This window comes from Mustela putorius, unplaced genomic scaffold (genome assembly GCF_011764305.1).
Source record: "Mustela putorius furo isolate JIRA1106 unplaced genomic scaffold, ASM1176430v1.1 tig00000166_pilon_pilon_pilon, whole genome shotgun sequence".
Taxonomy (NCBI): domain Eukaryota; kingdom Metazoa; phylum Chordata; class Mammalia; order Carnivora; family Mustelidae; genus Mustela; species Mustela putorius.
In genome coordinates, this window is record NW_025421301.1 from 2,386,179 (window position 1) to 2,407,378 (window position 21,200).

At 39.9% G+C, this 21,200-nt stretch overlaps 1 protein-coding gene across 1 annotated transcript; it reads right to left on the minus strand.

Moving 5' to 3' along the window:
• Positions 1-1,553: 1,553 nt before the first annotated feature.
• CUNH6orf163 (chromosome unknown C6orf163 homolog) lies at positions 1,554-19,915 on the minus strand. Its single transcript, XM_004766938.3, has 5 exons — positions 18,832-19,915; positions 14,734-14,828; positions 13,254-13,361; positions 7,004-7,206; positions 1,554-2,053 (listed from the first exon to the last, which is right to left on the minus strand). The coding sequence occupies exons 1-5, from the start codon at positions 18,977-18,979 to the stop codon at positions 1,603-1,605; spliced, it is 1,005 nt and encodes a 334-aa protein (XP_004766995.1). The 5' UTR covers positions 18,980-19,915; the 3' UTR covers positions 1,554-1,602.
• Positions 19,916-21,200: the final 1,285 nt, after the last annotated feature.

Here is a 21,200-nt window from a genome sequence, read left to right on the forward strand (position 1 = left end):
ACTGAGGGGTCCCACTGAATGTGGCCCTGGAAATATGAGTTACATCTCATTTTTAGTCTGCCATCAGCCTTTCCTTCTTTTTAAAGGAAATTATGCAACCACTTGAGCTCTAATTCTCAGGGCTATATTATCTGGGAAACATTCAAACCTGGAAGAACTTACGGGTTGAGCTGACCAAATCAGGTGAAAGATTTAAGGAAGAGCAAAGATGATGTTCCCCCAGTGTGACTCTGGAAGTCACACTGTAGTCACACTGAGAGGTAAAGCTGAGTGAGAATAAGGGAAGTGAAAGAAGATCCTCCTGCCATGGTTGGTGCTGACTCCAGACTCTAAAGTAAGTGGCAAATGGGGGCCTGGGATCAGGCAGTCTGTCCTGATAGGATCCCCTGTGATTACTCCTATGACAAGAGGATGATTAGCACTTTGGGGAGTGGAGAGGTAAGTTCTCTGGTGAGTCCAAATTGCTTTAAAAACTCTAAGGAAGCTGTTGTTTGGGATTGGAGTAGGAAAAGGGACAGCAATATTGACAAGGAAAATACTAAAAACACAGCTAATTTAATGTCTTCCAATCTGGTTGAAGACTGAGAAGGTAGGCTCCTTTTTTCAAACAAAAAATACATTGTCTGCTTTCTTTTCATGTTACTCACTATGTCACTGATGCCAAAGTTGTCGTGCTGAACTGTGGCTGAAAAGTGAATCCCTTCAGAAGACAGTTTCCCTCTGTTCCCTTTTGGTATGCACTCAAATTTGAATCTGGTGGGTGACTCCAATAACTCAGATACCACAATCAGGTATAACATCCTTCGACTTCCAGGACACAAAAATAATGCCAGACAGAGAGAACAGACCATGTTCTTCTTGTCCTCATTATAGAATCCACCCAGATACACACTTGCAGAGTACCAACCAGGCATGAAGGCCTTGATGTTCGGGCTGAACAAAATCATGACTAAAAGCGTGGACTCAAGACCCATGCTCTCTGGTTGTGATCATTACAAGCTGTATGACTTTGAGAAAGTGACTTAACCTATCTGTGACTGCGTTACTGGTTTGTACCTTTCACACACTGCTGTGAAAATGAGTGAAGTCCTCTTGTGTACCATGTTCAGCGTGCCAGCCCTCTCTGAATTAGCTTGCATAGGGGTCCCAGAATTTAAATTTTATCCTATTGAATTTGAAGGAAATTGCTTTTCTTCCTACAATGCTATTGCACTTCACCAAATAACAGTCTTTACTGGAAATTAGCATACCTCTCCACAACAGGAATAATCTAAAAACATATCCCTTTACTTGTTTTTAACTGCAACAAACACTAAAATAGCTACATGTCTGATGTAGGCAAGAATAAAGCCAGTTATAGAAATTTGTTTGGACTTCTTCGAAGAAACTTTTCCCCTTCTAATTAGTTTTGATCCCTCTCACTGTTTTCTCTCCTCAAAAAGACTTAGAACTCAATGTAGCCTGACATGTGCTTTTTGAGGATTTTGGTTTTCCATCAAAATGCCAGCAGCCCAATGGTGCCTTGCATATAATTGGGGGTCAGTAAGTGGGTTTTTAATTGATTTATTTAGTCTTTAGAACATTGGCTTTTGTAGTGAAATTTCAGTCAAAGACTTCTAATCCGAGAGTTTTTTCATTCTCCTGAATAACAAGGCTGGAAGGTGTTTTCTTTCTTTCTGGTAGAATAAAATCTGCATGTCCTGGCGAAAGCTTAGGAAATGTATAATTGATGTATTTTTGAAATGCTTCCCTTGTTTCCTGTAATTCCTCCTCCAGGAAATCTTTCCAGTTTGTCATAATGCCTAGTTGTTTCGCTACAGATAGCAGCTCCCCCTGAGTGTCAACGAGTTTATCTATCACATTTCCAAGCGTGGTCTTATGTGTCTTCTCTGCTTCTTGAAGCACTTCCTGGACCTCTTCTTGCTTCTGTCTCTGAGCCATACAATAGTACACGTTCATCTCATGTTCTTTTTCTTTTATCACTTGGTTCAAATTCTTGCTCTGATCCTTTATAGCTGTTATACCAGTATTCAGAATTTCCTCCATGGCTTTTCTACAAAAGATAGGGATTTAGAAGTTAGATGGATTAGCCACTAAAAAAACGATGTTGTCTTTTGCTTCAGATGTATGAGAAATTGTGGCCGTGTTTAGATGAGCCATCAGTCTAACACAGGTGGGTAGAGATGAGCTTTTGGATTACACTAGCTGTTAGCAATCCAAAAACATTTTTTACGAAGGGAGATCACCGACTGTCTTCCCTGCCACGGACTAGGGTGAGGCCTAGTAGCCTAGTGTCTGATGGTAATTTTAGGGACCTGAGTCCTCTGTAGCCAGAAAAACATGAATGCAATGTGATTAAAAATGAAGAAATTGGGTCAGAGTTCTAAGTCATTAGAGAAAGTATTTCTATCAATCTACTTCCCTTTAGCCAAAGGGGAAGAAATTATACTCACAGTTTTATCTGAACAATTCTCTATGATAGCCACCTCAGGCCTTTTGGTCTCAAAACCTTTCCACTCTTAAAATGACCAAGGAACCCAAACAACTTTTGTTTGTATGGGTGATCTCTAGTGAAACTGACAGTATTAGAATTAAAAGTGAGACATTAAAAAATAGTTATACATTTATGTAAGATATTTAAATCTATTAAATGTTAAATGTAATTAATTTACCTTTTTATGAAAAATACACTTTCTAAATTAAAAAAGTTTTGGTGAGAAAAGTGGCAGTGGCATAATTTCATATTTTTTGCAAAAATAGAAAAAAAGATAGATTTTTCATATTGTTTCAATCTATTGTTACATCATACATCATAAAATCCTGGAAAATGCCACTCTGAACTTATGAGCTAATGAGAGTGAAAAGGCAAATAATATCTTTGTATTATTAAGAAAATAGCTTTGACCTCAGGGACCCCCTGATAGGGTCTCAGGGACACTGGGCATTCTTTGGACCACTCTTGGAGAACCACCACTAATGAGTTCCCAGGCCTCTGGTTATAATGTATGTAACTATATGTAATTCATAGCAGCCAACTGTGTTGAATTCTTACCGTGTCCCAGGCAAGCTAACGGATGAGCGACCCATGCATAATTAGCTCGTTTCCTCAAAATGAATCCATGAGGTGGGTCTATGATTCCGCCTATTTTACTGATGAGGAGACTGAGGCTCACGAAGGTTAAGTGACTTGTCCTATTTCACTTAATCAGTACAAGTGGCAAAATGAGCAACCCAGGCAGTCTAAGTCCCGGTCAAAAGCTTTTAGCCATTGCATGCACTTTTGGTGGACATCTCTACTTAACATAGTTTCAGAAGAACTTCCCAAGATTTGAGAATAAAATGACTTACAAATGTTGATTCAAATATGTATGATTGTTCCTGAAAATCCTCACCCTCTGCCTCTGAGTCTAATACAATCTTCCCAAGACTTAACACCTTCCCTACCTCCTAACTTCTAACCTCCAAGATGCAATTCTCTCATTGTCCCTGATTCTTTCAACTTGACTTTCAAACGTGACAGACTTCCCCAATCATGAGGTAAATATCAGTTGTCCTCAGCCTTTGTGGCTGCTATGCAGTATTTCTCTCCTCCTTTTTCTCACCAGTTAGGCTACATCTATGATTAATAACAAGGGTTAACGTTTACTGAATATTTACTGTGTCCAAGGGACTGTGTTAAGCATTTGACATCCATTACATCTCTTAATTTTCATAATAACTGAAGATTGTACAACTTTTATTTATTACCTCTAATTATTCGCATGTAAGAGGGGAGGAAATTGAGGCTTAGGGAGATTTAGTTATTGTTCGGTGACACAACTGAGCAAGTAGGGGAGCTCCTGCCCTTAACCGTGACCTGCTGCAACAGTGTGAGAGAGAGAATTATAAATTTTTTATCAGGAGGACAACACAAGGAAAGTAACATTTTAGAATTATTATTCTGGTAATAGTGTTTAAGCTGAAAAGTAATGGGGTGAGGTAGAGAGATGAACTGGTACTATATTTTGCAACATTCTGGGTATGCAATGATTAGGGTCTGAATTAATGATAAAAAAGAAAGGGGCAGGAAGAGGGAGAGAAAAGGATAAGTTCAAGAAATATTTCAAAGCCGTAAGTGCCACAGTTTGTGCTGGCAAGGATACAGGGGAGGCAGAAAGAAGAAAAATCCAGACAAACTTCCCGATTCTCAGCCTGGGTCACAGGAGAATGGAGGTGCCATCAGAAGAAGTCACACTGTAGCCAGAGCCAGGAGGGAGCCTCTACACACACCCTGACGATTTAGTCTGATGTTTCATAGAATCTTCAGGATATTGGAGACGCTATAAAGGTGGCGACTAGGGACCCCGGGGCTTTGGTTAGGAGGAACTGGTAGGACACTTCCTTGAGCCAGGCTCAAATCTCCACAGAGGAAGTGGTACTCCTTCTCGGGAACCACAGCTCTGTCCCATGCAGGTGTGAGCTTCCTGCTGGCTTTGCCTGGTTTTCTCCCTGCCCACACAGAGGATGTGTTCATCTATGGGGCCAACTAGAAGGTGCCACCAGATCTGGTCCTAGGTAAGACTGCTCAAATAAAGTGCATCTTAGATCACTCCAGCTCCCACCCTCCGTAGTACCCACCTCACCCTACCCCAACCCACCACTGCCACCCTGGCCTAAAACATCTTGCTCTAGAGATCTCTTCTCACTAAAACGATCTGGTATTTTTTGAAATGTCCTTTCCAACTTCTCTCAGCTTATGTCAGAGCTTGAATTTCTGAGCCTGTGGGAGTTACTCCTTTTGGTTTAAGGTCAGAGTATCTCTGATCTTAATTCTGATAATTTCCCTGAAATCATGGAATTGAAGCCAGGAGGAAAGTGGGTGTAGGGCATGGAGAGATGGTCTGGAGCACCCATTCAGCTTTCTATCTCCCCTGTCTGGCATGGTGTCTGGTGTGTATACAACAGGCAACCAATATGAGTGAAAGAATGGGTAGTATAGATGTAGTTCTCCCCAAAACATATTTTATGCCAAACAATTAATTTAAAAACAGCTAAATTAGAGCATTATTAAAGCTTAAAATAACTCATGCTTAAAAAGGTTTCTTAGCATAAGTAAAATATTCATCATAAAAAGTCAATTCTTGTGGTTTATCTAAAATATTTTTTGACTTATACAATTTACCCACAACGTTTTTTTTTTTTTTCTCAAAAGAGGGCCTAGAAATCATAATGTATGGGGAAGTAGTAAAGGAACTGGCTTAGTACTTTTTGCTTTTCTTTCTTTTCTCCCCCAAACGAATGCTTGGACAGTCTTTCTTCTGAAATATCTAGAGGATCACTATGCATTGGGGAGAGGCAGAATTAGAAGCCAAGCGTGGATGTGAGGATGAGACACAGCACATTCTGGATCCACATTAGGAAGCACATGACAAGTAAGTCATTCAGCATTTTAATCAACCACTTCAACCCACTGTAAAATTCCTGGAACAAAAGGAATCAGGAGGCTCACCAGTGCCTGGTAGGCATTCAACAGGAGGAATGGCAGGTTCAACAGGATGACCTCCAATGACCCTCCTGACATGACATGAACTCTCTAAGTTCTCTAAGTGGTGAGGTCTATCTGCCTTCTCTCACTTTATGAGGCTCTAATCTTGGGATTTCAAAATGACACACAGTATTTACATGCAGTGCTGGCTAGAAATTGAATAATTTTTGAATAATTTTCATGTGTGTTCATATGTATCTATAGGATTTGGTCTGATATTTTATAAAATGGGTTCTCAGATAAGAAAACTAGATTACTAAATAAAAATAGAATCTAATATATAATATTCCAACCTCATTAGACTCTTGAGGAAAAAATAAAGCATGGGAAAAACCATACTAGCAGCTGACTTGTGCTTTGCTCTATTTGGGGACTCTTAGCTTTCTCTCTGTGTGTTTGGGAGGTTATTGAAATGGTACAAGATATATTGCTCACAGGTTTAAAGAATAATATCAGGCTGTTCCTTCCCTTCTACTGATTAAGTGAAGTTTTCATTTTCCCTGTATGTTGCTAAAAGCACACTTTTCAATCTCCTCTCTATGTCCATCAGTAAAAGTCATGGTTCTTAAGACAATAAGAGCCAATACTTCATTTCTCCATTCATTCAATTCCTAAATTATAAAGGGATTTGTTCCCCAAATTCACTTGTACATCAAGTATTTAGAGTGATACTGAACATTTTGCCTGATGAACCCACAACAAACTATTAACCCATTTTTTCACTTGAACTATAGCACTGTTAGCACTATTTTAATCAGTTATAACCACATGTTGTAAGGAAAATATATTCTAAATTTCCACCTGGGAACCTACTGCACCCTGGTCTTGCAGGAGGACTAGTGATATCCCCAACCTGAGGTGACAGGGAAGGGTAGTAAAGCAGTGAGTCAGGACTTAGCACATTTTGCCATATATATTTCCAAGTGTCAATTCCATTTACAGCATGTATTACGTGTGCAGTAAGGAAAAGACCAAAAGTAACACAATACATACTGGCATATGATATCAACTAACAAATGTAAAGATTGACTTTTATGTGTTTATGGGGAAATATTTCTTGATTCCTCTCCTCAGCCTCTTAAAACTGGAGATACAGAATGCAAAGCACATTATTTAGGATGGTAGTTATCTCTTGAGTGGGGAGAGAGGAAGGAAATGTGATTGAGGAAGAACACATGGGAGCGCCAGAAGTGTTTGCAATTTTCAGTCTCTTCAGCGGAGTGGTATATCCTTGAATATTCATGCTATTTTTCTTTAAACTACACACACACACACACACACACACACACACACACAGACATGCATACACATTCTACAATATATTACATATTGTTCTCTATGTTTGAAATACTCCATAATAAAAAATGTAAAAACACAGATCCTGGGAAATATCCACCTATGTGCCTCAACCTTATAGCCCTTGCTCCAAGCTGTTTTGGCCGGAGTAAGAATGATTCGCAAATGTGTTCTCTGGAATACCTTTTCTGGGCCTGCATTGCTTCTTGGGCCATCTGTCTCTCTTCAGCCCTAGCCTTCTCCACAGCCTGGACCTTCTCCCTGTGGCACTCCATCATAATCCTCTGGATTCTATGCACCATGCGTTGTTCCGCAGCCAAGTGTTCTCTCTGTAGCGTGTCTTCCATGTTTTGGTGCACCTCTATCTTGGTTTTGGCTGCCATTTCCTTAAGCAACAGTTAAATAGATTGAAATGTTACAGCTTTGACTTATTTTTATTTTTACTTAATTTTTTAAATATATATTTTTGGTTTTGTTTTACGTGGGCTCCACAAGAGCCTAATGTGGGGCTTGAACTTATAACCCTGAGATCAAGGGTCAGATGCTTAACTGACTGAGCCACCCAGGTGTCCCCAAAGCTTTGATGTTTAAAAATGCACACTAAAAGGTTATTCAAATCATAGTTCATCAACCTGATGGAACGTGCTCCTGTGAACACTGATGATTTAAAAGACTGCGGGGGCACCTGGGTGGTTCAGCCGGCTAAATGTTCAACTTTTGATTTCAGCTCAGGTCATGATCGCTGGGTCATGAGATTGAGCCCTGCCTTGGGCTCCATGTTGGGCACAGAGCCTGCTTAAGACTCTCTCTTTCTCCCTCATGCTTTCTCTCACTCTCAAATAAATAAATAAATAAATAAATAAATAAAGACTGTGTATAATATGGAAGCTTTCATTTACACAATGTTAATACCAGAAATGTTACAAACCATAAAACATAAATATTTATATAGGTAATATTGGAATATTCCCTAATATGCAAAAAGGAAAATAGATCTTTTTTCTTTGATTGTCCAAATATTCTATAATATCGTGTTAGAGATACATAATATGATTCTCCTTTAGGAAGTCAATCCTGGAAAATGACAGAAATAATTACTATGTCTCCCAAGTGTCTCCTGGGTATGAGAGAACGTGAAGCTCAAGCAGCTAACAGTTGCCCATTACTATAGTCACAGAAGCTTGTCTTCTGGTCCTCTTGCCATCTGAGCATTCTAGCTCATTAGCATTGAGGGGCTCTTTGTCTTTCCCAAGGGGACAGGAACAAGAGCTTCATTGCTCCAGAGTAAAAGGACCTGTGGATGCCTTTGGCCAAGTAAAGAGGGGAAGCACTAGTCAAACCAGGACTCAAGAAAAACAGATTTTCAAGGAAAACCCTGTAACCATTTTGGAAATGGCTACTAACTGCACTGTGTGCCAGGCACTGTGCTAGGCCCATATAGTACAAACACAAGAAGACTGGGATCCTTCTCCTTGAAGACTCCGTGTTTAATGCAGATCTAGAGGAAATCAGCAACTTAATCATGCAGAGTGTTTTAGTAAAAATGCAAGAAAGGAGGAGAAATGAATTCCGTCTAAAGTTTTCAAAATTTCACTTAAAAGTAAATTTTTATCTCTATTTTAAGGATAACGAGAGGGCATAAAGAAGTTATTTCACAGAACTAGGAACAGAAATAGGATTCTCAATGACAATTTCTTGCTTTATTGCTGGCTGTGATGCTAGAGTCTTCCAAGAGATTCATCAATTTATTTTCATTCCAGAAACCCTGTACAATCTTCTAATCACAGTGAGGATCTCTGCTTGCTTTCTCTCTTTCTTTCTTTTGAACTCTGTGTCTCAGTAGAAACTGAAACTACTTTAGCTTTTGAGAAAAAAAGTGTTTCAACAATTAAAACATTTGTTAGATTTTTTTTTTTTAAGATTTCATTTATTTATTTGACAGAGACACAGCAAGAGAGGGAACACAAGCAGGGCGAGTGGGAGAGGAAGAAGCAGGTTTCCCATTGAGCCAAGAGCCCAGTGCAGAGCTCTACCACTTCCAGGACCCTGGGATCATGACCTGAGCCAGAGGTAGTCACTTAACCAACTGAGCCACCCAGGCACCCCAAGACTTCAGTTTTTTTCAAGACAAGGAATGTTTTCAACCTCCCACTTTGGCTATGCCAAGGGTGACAATTTTAAAAAATGAATAAAACAACAAAACAATTTTAAGAATCTCTCCAGAGTGGCCTCAGTTCATTTATTTACAAAGAAATGTTAAGGAAAACATTGGCTGTTTAGAAATGCCAGCTAGGTTTTCCATATGCAGAAGGCTTTGTCTCTGAAAAGACCAGAACTTTTTGATGATAAAACATTTTACGTGGAAATACTTCTAAATGTCTTTAACATTTATCTTACTTCATAAAAAAGAGTATAGTGAACATATTTTAACCCTTCTTGATGACCCAGGCTGGCAGATAAAAGAGAACAATTGTATTGAGCTAAATACTTTATACTATACTTAGTAATTGTTCAAGTTATTGGGCTACTTGTCTCTGTTAGAAATGATCCCAGACTGCTTTGCTTTTTGAGATCCGATATCTGATTTTTGTAATTTTTTCTTATTCTTCACATGCTGTTGTGCTGAGGACCCTCTTTTCACTGCTGTCTGTGAGCTCCTTTTTGTCATTTCTAGTTTTAATCTATTTTGGATTTGTGACACTGAGCAGCCACATCTGCTGGGTTCATCCTGTCAAGTAAGTGTAAATAACATTTGAGTGGGGAATGGAGAGGTTCTGCTACGAGTAATAAGCCTGAGTTTCTGTCTTGTAGTCGGAGGCTTTATTTAAATTCCTCAGGGATATTTTAAATTATTTCTGGGTTTTCAAGTATATTCTCAGTAATTGAGATTGCTGAATGGTTGAGTTTTAGATAGATGGAGTATCATAAACTATTTCTATTTGAATCACAGAATTTTAAAATAACACTCCAGCCCTTAATTTTGGCTGGGTTCTGAGCTGGGATTCAAAGAATTAAACGAATCCTTCTTTTATGTAATGATGTATTAAAGCAAAATCATTTTACTGCCTCACAAAGTATGTGGAATACATATTTAAGGTTACAAAAATAATTCAATGACTGACTGTTTGGCAGTGTTCGTATTCAATGGAAAGTCTCCCAGTTAAATTACTTTTGCTGAAATGCATTTTGAGTAAATCAGCTCATATATTGAGATATTGTAAGAAACAGCCTCATGAAATCCATCATATTTGCTGCACTGATGTGTGACAGACATTTATGACATGATGTCTCCCTTAGAAGAAGTTTCTCTCAGCTATCACGTGTAGGAATATCTGGGCCTCTCTGAGTATCTGATTTGGTTTTGCCTAATGGACATGGTGATTCATGGCACTTTCCTCTTTGCACTGACTGCCAGAAAGTTCAAGGCCCAAATAGTGATAATTGCACAGAAACTGATGCATATATACACTTTTAAGTTTTTAATTCATTCCTGATTTCATTATATTTTCTACTCTAATTTTCCCTTAGCTTCCATGTTATCATTCCGTTTTCAATATCACTGTATTTGGAAAAAGTTAATATAAACGTCTTTGCAAAGTACTACCTACCCATTGTCCATTGGATAAGATCTTGAAATTTTGTTTAACATCAAGCACTAAGACTTACACCAAATTCTTTTTTTTTTCTAAGATTTTATTTATTTATTTGTCAGAGAGAGTGAGCAAAGGCAGGCAGAGGCAGAGGGAGAAGCAGGCTCCCTGCTGAGCAAGGAGCCCGATCCCAAAACCCTGGGATCATGACCTGAGCCAAAGGCAGCCACTTAACCAACTGAGCCTCCCAGGCGTCCTGAATATCATAATATCATAAAAGAGTAATAATATCATAAAAGATCTTAATATCATAAAAGAGTAATACCTGGTGAGATCTACGTATCTAATTTAATGGTATTTGGTTTTAGAATAGCTTGGTTTTCTGCTCTTCATACTGACGATCTCAAACTATAATACATGTGAGAATCAGATGGGCTTCTGGTTAAAAACCTAGCCCCTGACTGTGTAGGTCAGGTGGGGCCTGGAAATCTGCATGTTAAGCTCCTAGATGAGTAGACTCTAAAGTAGGTTGTTCATAGACACCACTTGAGAAGCAATAATGATGTGTATGTCTGGGTACCCTACGTTGAAACAATCCTATGCATCCCTCTAAAGACAAATCACTCCTTCGTTACACTAAAAATATCCGTGGGTGCCCAGATGGCTCAGTTGGTAAAGCATCTGCCTTCAGCTCAGGTCATGATCCCAGGGTCCTAGGATCAAGTGCTGTGTCAGGCTTCCTGCTCAGGAGGGAGTCTGCTTCCCCCTCTCCTTTTCCCCCATGCCCACTTCTCTGTGTGTGCACACTCTCTCTCTCAAATAAATGAATAAAATCTTTAAGAAAATACATCCTTGGGGCACCTGGGTGGCTCAGTGGGTTGAGCCGCTGCCTTCAGCTCAGGTCATGATCTCAGGGTCCTGGGATCGAGCCCCATGTCGGGCTCTCAACTCAGCGGGGAGCCTGTTTCCCCCTGCCTCTCTGCCTACTTGTGAGCTCTCTCTCTCTCTGTCAAATAAATAAATAAAATCTTTTAAAAAAAGAAAGAAAGAAAATATGTCCCTGAGATGGCAGTATAAATGTGAATTCCCAAACCCTAGACGAATATTTTAGAAAGGTCAACCTCCTTCTAACTCTTCCCCTTCACATCTTCTTAGGAATTCTACTTCAGCACCAAGTGGATCAACTCCAGGCAAAGGCTATATGGGGTACAATCAACGTGAGTTCCTTAAAACCGGCATCACAGCTTGGTCATCCTTGTATTTTCACAGCCTAATGCCAGGAGTGATATTCAAAATGTATGTTCTCTGACAGCAGCACTGGTGCAGGGGCCTGAAGTTCCCCCACTGTTTTAAAGGGTTGCCCCCTTCATTGCTGGATTGGTGGAGGTCTTGGAGTCTGAGGGAATAGCCAGGGAGACTGGGTGTGTGGGGGGGGTGTCGTTATTTATCAACTGATAGAGAAGTATTTAAATACTTAGAGCCATACCGGCAGATGTCAGTGGTGCAGCAGTCCATGTAGATGTGCTTAAATGCTCTTCATGTTTTGAGCTAAAAGAGGGAATGGGCGGGGAACCCCTGCAGCCCGCTTCTCAGGGACCACGGCCACTAGAGCCAAGCAGGGAGGATCCTGGGGCAGAGCTCCTTTTCCTGCCAACAAATTTCTTGAGGACAAGGACAGTCTATTTAATCTCATCTAATACCCATCTGATATATAGTAGGTGCTCATTACCAAAACAATGAATGAATGGGCTGGTAGTCCCTGAATTGTTAGTTCTGTTCTTATTAAGTTATGCTAAATCTGGGGCCAGACTTCTGCCACCTTCCCTCCAGCCTCTGCCCATAAATCATCGCATCTACACCACATCCTGTCCTGTCCCTCCCGTGGCTGCCGTATGAAAACATTTCTATATCCTTTGTCTTTGATCAGATTTTGTAACTGAGGTATATAACTAAATAATGAATTCCTGGACCTCTGCCTGGAAAGCAGGCCAGTTACCTACAGTTGTGTGCTTGAACAAGATCCAGGTTAGAAAGAGGACCCCTCATTTTATGCCCTCTGGTGCTGCAGGAAATACTTCAGTAACAGCTTAGGGTCCCTCTAGGCACTGCAGTAAATGCAAATTGAGGGAAGAGGAGGCAATCAGAAAGCTTGGAAGAAGGAAGAAAATAGCCTACTTCATTTGTTTGGCCCCAACTTGAACACTTGCTAGGTCAAGGCTCTGTGCTAGACACTGGGCTAGAGTGGGAATGAAAGACATGCCTACTGGAGGCTACTGTCATGTGTGGGGCAGAAGTAATCATGCAGGCTATTTAACTGCAGTGTTGACGGATGAGGACAGCTATAAAAGGGGACAAGGTGTCAAGGCAGTGCACAGTGGCAGGGAAGAGCTTATCAGGTAAAACTTCCCTCAAGTTTGAGCTAAATCCCAGGTTTGAGCTAAATCCCATGAAGTGGGGGAAGAACATTCTGCAAAGATCCTGAGGTGGGAAGGAGGTGGTGCATTCAGGTTTGAGGACCCAAAAAAGGGCAGTGAGAGAGAAGGGCTGGGGCAAGAGATGTGGTGGGTAACGTAGACGGGGTAGCTCCTTTGGGCCTTGAAACCCCATAAAAGTTTGGATTCATCACATCAGAGACCATGGGATTCCCCCACACCCATCCATCACTGCTGCTCTCATCTGTGAGTTCAGCATCTCTTCTGTAAAAATCCTGGGTCTCCCACCCAACCGCCAGGAAACATTGATTGAAGTTTTACACATTTTGTTTTTTCTCTCATTCGTTTGCCAGAGCTTTTTACTAACCTATGTACCCTTACAAAAGACAACAAACAAGTCATCATAAAAACCTGTAAATCTTTTTGGTGTGCTTCTTTCAGAATCTGAATATCAATTTTGTGTTGGTTATTTGCTTCCTCAAGTGCTTTCTCGACTGCTTGTTTTTGACGTTCATCAGCCTTTGAAAGAAACAGCCCATATGTATGAATATTTATAATGTATAAACTTACATTACCACAAATTTTTAACGTTCACTGAAAAATTAGCAACCACGATGGGGCCCCTAATTACTTGTTCTGTTCCCATCTCAAATCTCCCACAGCAAACTGGCTGCCTTAGCCAGAGATGCCTTAACACATCCCCCCGCTGATGGCTAACATCACTATTCTATGAATTGCTAAACAGAGTTTACTGTAAGCTGCTGAGCTGTCTTTTCTTTGGCACTGTATTTGTTGCTTGACTATCAAAGGAATGTGTGCTCATTCCAGAAAATCTGGAAAATACAGAGAAGTGTAAAGATGCACAAAGCTAGAACTTGCAGAGAAAGGCGGCTGAGCACCATCCCTGACCTCCATCAGATGTTCAGAAAGAGGTTTTATTATTTTATCTGAAGAGAATGCCTAGATCATTAGATATGCTGACATGTAAACTGGAGATTACTCATAAAAGCACTGCTTTGTATTAGGGTGTATAAGTAACAGGTTGCAATTGATTTGAATTTTACTCTTATTGATAAAGAGAGATGACTACTAAGGCTTTTATTCATATTACCCTTTGTACTTGGAACATTTTGCACTTCCAAAGTACTCTAATACAAAGCTTGTGCTGGCACAGATGCTGGACAATTCTAACACTCTTTGTGATGATGTCTATGTTATAAAGAAACTGAGAATTAAGGTTCCAAGTACTGTGGCTTGTCCTGGTCTCACAGAGATTCTCTTTGGGAAGTTGTTATTCTGCCTATGATTGGAAGAAGTAGGGGCTGAAGGATTGAGATTTTGCTTTAGTTAAGTGTCTGGGATCTGACTGTGAGTCCCAACACACTCAAATTGCCCCTACAACCCTCAGCAGTCACAGGGACAAGGTATCAAGGACTTTGGAGAGAACGGAGCAAAAAGAGCAGACCATATGCAGAATTTGGCAAAACTAGGCACTTGGTCAGGGGTGTTATACACTGTACAAATAGGAAGCAATAATAAGCAATTATCAACAAGGATTTGTTTTTTAAGTTTTAATCCAGTGAGATTAAAGTAAGCACAAGTGATCCACACAGAGGGGCAATTCAGAAGGAAGGAAGCTCCTAATGGTGTCCGCTTCTCACTGAACACCCGCTGTGTTCCAGAACATTATTTCATTGAACTCTGTTAACAATCCTATAAAATCTTACTGTTCCTCTTTTACATGTGAAGAAGCTGAGACTGCAGAGTTGAAGAACTTGCCCAAGGTCCCACAGATAACCAGGGTTCAGTCAGTTCTGCCAATGGTTTTAGACAAATCCAGAGAGTGAAAGAACCATAAACACGCATTTAGTTGATATCCAGCTTCTTTTACCTGAACCCATACGTCAGCTTCTGCTTTTGCAATAAGTTCTTTGAGTGCTGCCTCTTGAAATTGCTCTTCTTTACTCAGGATATCTGCCCCGATATCTGTGTATTTGAGGAAAAACAATCACAAGAATCCGCAGGCTGTTTTTTCCTTTTCACTATCACCTAGTTATTAGTATTCTCTAAAAGATATACCTTTTAGATGTCAATCTTTTCTTTAAAGATACCGATGAAAAGGGTAGGTTTTTCCCTAATTAATGAGGAGGGAACTCACAGCATCGTTAGATCTGGAGACAGGATGTTCCCTTCCTCACACTCAGGCCACACAATAAGCAACAGGGGAAGTAAAGTGGCAGAAAACAGCACATTCTGTGGTCCCAGAGCAGAGCAGTGAGAGAGTATTAGAGTGATACTAGCACGTTATCCTGCTCCCCTCTCTCTGCCCTGATCTGGGTGCTGGTGTTACCTCTCAGACAGATGGTAGCACAATGCTCTCTTCACTCTGTTGCAGGCCTTTCTTCATGTGTAGGTCTTCATGGTTTAGCTGCTTCCATTGTGGAGTGAGTAAGCGGGTACCTGTTTAGTACTTCTCGGTCAATTATCTCATTTAAAGTCCACATGATAATACTCCCATAATAATAGCCTCTCTACTTAGACAAGAAAATAAAAGCCAAAGGGGTTAGAGGATGACATGGTGCCAGGTAGCTAGGGACAGAGCTAGACCTGCAGCCGAGCTCCCTCTTCGCCTGCCAGAGCGGACCGTCATGTGGCTCAGGACCTGCGTGCAGGCGACCAGCCTTCTCAGTGCTCAAATCACACACAGTGTCATCTTTTCCTCAGTCTAAACTCTTTATCATTCCACTTAACTCTCACATCTTAGATTTACTGAATTATTAAATTTTCATGTGTTTAGGTCTTGACGATCAACTTCTGAAAATTACAAAACGTATCTTACATTACCGTGTCTCTCTCCCAATGCCTGGCTTAGTAATAAGTACAGAGAAGGCACTGTGACTTTATGTTCACAAAGTCACTGTGAACATATGTGTTTGCCAAACATCTCTGCTCTCCCTCTGGTAACAGGACCCATTTCTCTCAAGAATGTTCCTCTCTCACATCAGGTTGTTCTCGAGGGACTGCAAATCACAGCAGCCAATCTACTTAGCCCATTATATTGTCACCATCTTCCAGGCCACACAGTTGGCCCAGGGTTGGGCACATGCTCCAGCATGGACAGCCAGGCTCCTCTTTAGGATTTTATGTAAGGATGTGAGGAGAACATAGCTTTTTCCTCTAAGATTTCTAAGTTGGAGGTAATAGGCACTTAGAGCAGTTTGGGACACTTCTACTCTTTTCCCAGCTGCTGGAATAAGTCTGGCTGGTAGTAAATAATTAGGCCAACTCATTGAGAGCAAGCATGGATAGACTGAAAGCCCTGGTACTGGATCCTTCTTGGGTTTCTCTGTTAAAGGGTCAAGGAATTCTCTTTTATGCATAGTCTGAGTTGTGTTTCTGTCACCTGCAACTGAAAATCCATGTTTGATGGCATTAAGAGTCTTGCTATTAGATTAGTGAATTTAAGCACATAGGGCAGTGACTACTATGGTAGAGATGGACATATACTACATAGGCTCAACACTGTGTAGGTATGATAATGAAAGATCTAGGGAGAAAGGTGACTAAGCATGGACCATCAATGTACTAAAACTTCATAAAAATGTAATACAACTGTGGGCTATTACTTTTTAATGCTTTAATTTCATTATTTTATATTAATTGTTCTCAACCCTAATTGTACAACAGGATTCCCGCATAGCTTTAAAAAAAAAAAATACCTGGAAAGTAAGACTACTAATACAAAGAACAACTTGGATGGATCTCAAGGGCATAAGCTGAGTGAAAAAAGTCAATTTCAAAGATTTACATACTATATGATTCTATTTATATAACATTCTCAAAGGGATAAGATTATAGTGATGGAGAACAGATTAGTGGTTGCCAGTGGCTCAGGGTAGGGTGTGTTAAGGGGTAACACAGGGAGTTATTTGTGGTGACAGAGCAGTTCTCTGTCCTGATTGTGGTGATGGTTACATAAGCCTACACGTGATTAATTTCATAAACTATACCAAGAAAAAAATGAACGTAAGGTCTGCACCTGAGTTAACAGTATTGTTCCAATACCAATTTCCTGGTTTTGACAATATACTAGCATTATGTAAGATACCAATGAGAAAAACTGGAGTACAAGGGAACTTTGTTCTGTTTTTAAAACTTGTGAGTCTCAATTTCCAAATGAAAAGCTATTAAAATATAAAACAAATAAAAAAATAAAAAGGGGCTCCTGGGTGGCTCAGTGGTTTAAGCCTCTGACTTCAGCTCAGGTCATCTCAGGTCCTGGGATAGAGCCCTGCATCAGGCTCTCTGCTCAGCGGGGAGCCTGCATCCCCCCCACCCCCTGACTGCCTCTCTGCCTACTTGTGATCTCTGTCACATAAATAAATAAAAATCTTTATTTAAAAAAAAAAAAAACCATTTAAATAAATAAATAAATAAATGACCAACACATGCTGAAGTCTGATTCTGAAGGTTCTAATTTAGTGGGTCTGTATTAAATTAACATTAAGTCCTGTGACTCTGTATTAAGATATCTGTAGTAAAAACAAATGTTTTAAAAGCTGTGTGAACTGGGGCACCAGGGTAGCTCAGTTAGTTAAGCATCTGACTCTTGATCTCAGCTCAGGTCTTGATCTCAGGGTTGTGAGTTCAAACCCCATGTCAGGCTCCATGCTGGGTACAGAGCCTACTTAAACACATAACACATACACGGGGCATCTGGGTGACTCAGTGGGTTAAGCCTCTGCCTTTGGCTCAGGTCATGATCTCAGGGTCCAGGGTCCCATATCAGGTTCTCTGCTCAGCAGGAAGCCTGCTTCCCCAGCCCCGCCTCTGCCTGCCTCTCTGCCTACTTGCAATCTCTCTGTCAAATAAATAAATAAAATCTTTAAAACACACACACACACAAGTAAAAGCTGTGTACACTGCTATGGTTGAGAACTACTGACCTATGCAATATTTATTTAACATTTATACAAACATTTCTACATGCTCCTGAATTTATTTAAAAAGAACAGAGAATTTTGACTCTTTTGACTTATAATAGTCAATCACAAATAGAGGTCACTGAATATAAAATATTAATTTCTAATTAGGTTTAATTTATCTACTTAATGTTTGGATTCAGATATCTCAGAAGGCATAAGGAATCGATCTATAAACACATATCTAAGAATGGATATCCACTGCCTGAGCATAAAAAGTTAAATCATTTTAGATGTTATAATTAATGTACTGAAAGTTAAAATCAGTCTTGGTGTTGACATTTGTAGAGGATGATTCCAATCTGATCTCCCCTACACCATAGTGTTTTCAAAAGATTCTCCTTTCTTTAGCTTCTCATATTTTCAAAGATCAGGAGTGAAATCAAATCACTAGTTTACCAGGTTACAGGAAGAGAGGATCAGAGAAGTATTTTGAGAGCCCTTAGGAAAACATTTTAAGGCTCAAAGTCAGACTGCAAACTCTGATGGGAAGAAAGAGAGAAGCAAACCTGTGATGACAATCTGATTTGCTTAGACAGTAAATAGTCTCAGGTTAATTTCCACGTTATCTACATTTATGTCAGCAGCTACTAGTAAAGGTTATAGTGTCACTACCTATTAAGGTGTTACTTAGAGGTATTTCCTCCCCTATGTGTAAGGAAGGTGCCCAAGTACAGACAAGGGCAAAAAGAACTTCCATGTACTATTATGTGTCAACAAATATTTCATCAAAGCCTCATAACCAATCTACAAATAGGTATTAACATCCCTATTTAATATAGGGTCCCTAACATCCCTATAACACAGACTGAGAGGCTAAGTGTACTGTCTAAGGCACACAACTGGTCAGTGGAGAAGCTAGTTTTCAACCCACACTCTTCTCGTGCCACACAGACACCCCTGTAAGACAAGCAACTTTCAGAAGACCTGGTAAAAGTCTATACAGCAGAAAGAATGATACATAATGCTATCAAATATTTGAACAAAGTAAAAGAGCATTCACTTACCCAGTATATCTTTGTGAGTGTAAAAGCGGGTCTTAAATGGCTTGTATTCATGGATCCGTTTGAAGGTTTCCCCAAAAGGGGCTGGTGGAATTATTTTATTACAAACAGCACAGCAAACAAAGTTTGTGTAATTCGGATTTCTGATCATAATTAAATTTTAGATGTCTTTCACTATGTGCAGTTAAAGTACTCTTATGATATGGAAAAAAAAAAGTTTTAAGAAAAGCTAGAAGTTTAAGAAAGCTGTTAGAGGTTCAGGGTTTTAGGACAATGTTAGAGGCTGGTAAGAATAAAATGATTTGCCATGATTAGGTAGTGATTATGTGCCTAATGGCAAAGAATGGTTCTGAAAGTCTTTGCCACATAAGGTATGGGCACTGGATTTGGGAAGATTTAAGCAGTGGCTCTCTTCCAGACTCTAGCATTAAATTGTTAACTTACTTAGCAACTGTTGCTAGGTAAGACAAGCTTTGCTCATAAAAGCAACTAGAAATAATGACCAAAGGAGAATGATATAGCCATTCATTTCCCAGATATTCTGTATGAGTTTCCTTTTGCTGCTGTAACAAATTACCATACATTTAGTGATTTAAAACAACACAAATTTATCCTCTTGCAGTTCTGGAGGTCAGAAATCCAAAATGAATCTTACGAGGCTAAAACTAAGGTATTAACAGGGTTGTTTCCTTCTGGAGGATTTAGGGGAGAGTCTTTCCTTGCCTTTTTTACCTTCTGAGGCAAACAAATTCCTTCGCTCATTATCTCACATCACGTAGCCTTTTCTACCCGTGTGCATGATGACATTGCTTCTTTCTCTGATCTTCAGCCTCCTACTTACAAGGATCTCTGGGACTATCAGGCCCATATCGATAATAAATGGTAATTTCCTCCTCTCAAAATCCCTAACTTGATCATATCTGCCAAGTTCCTTCTGCCATATAAGGTAACATATTCACAGGTTCTAGGAATTAGGATCTGACCACTTTGGGGGTGGGGTGGGACAGGGGAATCATTATTCAGCCAACCACATTTTCTTTGTTCTTTTTTCCCTTTCCTTCCTTCTCTCCTTCCTTCCTTCCTATACTTTCTTTTAAATGGTTTACTTAGGGATGCTTGGGTGGCTCAGTGGGTTAAAGCCTCTGCCTTTGGCTCAGGTCATGATCCCGGGGTCCTGGGATGGAGCCCCGAATCGGGCCTCTGCTCAGTGGGGAGCCTGCTTCCTCTTCTCTCTCTGCCTGCCTCTCTGCCTACTTGTGATCTCTGTCTGTCAAATAAATAAATAAGATCTTTAAAAAAAAAAAAAGAAAGAAAGAAAATGCAACTTTGTAAGTTTTTAAAAAAATGGTTTATTTAAAGAATTTATTTCTTTTAGGCCAGCAAAGGAGAGAACTTAATTTTTTTTCAGGTTATCTATAAATATGACATTTTGGTGTCATGAAGGTAAGATGGGGAAACATCACCGTATCTTAAAGGAAAAATTACTTTCCTTTAGTCAGCACTCAAAATTAATAAGCCTGGTTTTTAAAATCACATAGTTAAGTAATTTGTTGTGCTTGTTTTAAAATGGAGAGTCCTGCATCCAAGAACCACCTCCATGCCTGAAAACCCAGGAAAAGATTGGTCACCCTGTGGAGGATAAGGCTACAAACCAATAAATAACAACACTGTTTATTCAGAAAATGGCTTGAAGACCAATTTATCAACTGAACAGCTTGCTCCTCTGGACAAATAGCTCTTCTATCACAACAGACTACTTCCCTGGGCAAAAAAATCACTTACTACTTATTAATAGTTTACTTACGAAGACTCGCTTCAAGACCTAACCTATTATGTTACTGAGTTTGCCAATCTCAACCAGATTCCCACACTGAAAGACCTTCCTTTTACGTGAACCCTGACTCCAAAATGCTGTGCATCTCATGCCCAGACCATCCCCTTCTTAGACACAACTGACTGTGTCAAAGTGGCATTTTCCCTTAGGGAATGAATGAGAATATCAATACACAGCCAGGCAGCCTTTGACACTGTGCGTACACATAGCCTGTGCTATGTATAACTTGTAACCACACTGTAAAAAAGTATCGTAGTTAGGTTACTTGTTCCTAAAACTCAGTGTGACTGTTCCCTCCCTTTATTTTTCATAGCTGTGCACCTTACTGAATCCACTGTATAAATGTCAACAAATATTTCATTATAGCCTCATAACCAACCTGCAAGATAGGGATTATCTACGAGAGAATAACCCAATGCAATTGGAGTTTTTCCTTGGGAAAAACAAGTATATTATACTGAGGTATGATGTTTTTATTTGATTACAACCAAATGTTATCCATTCTAGCTTTTGTAAATCAATGTTACAACGATATTAT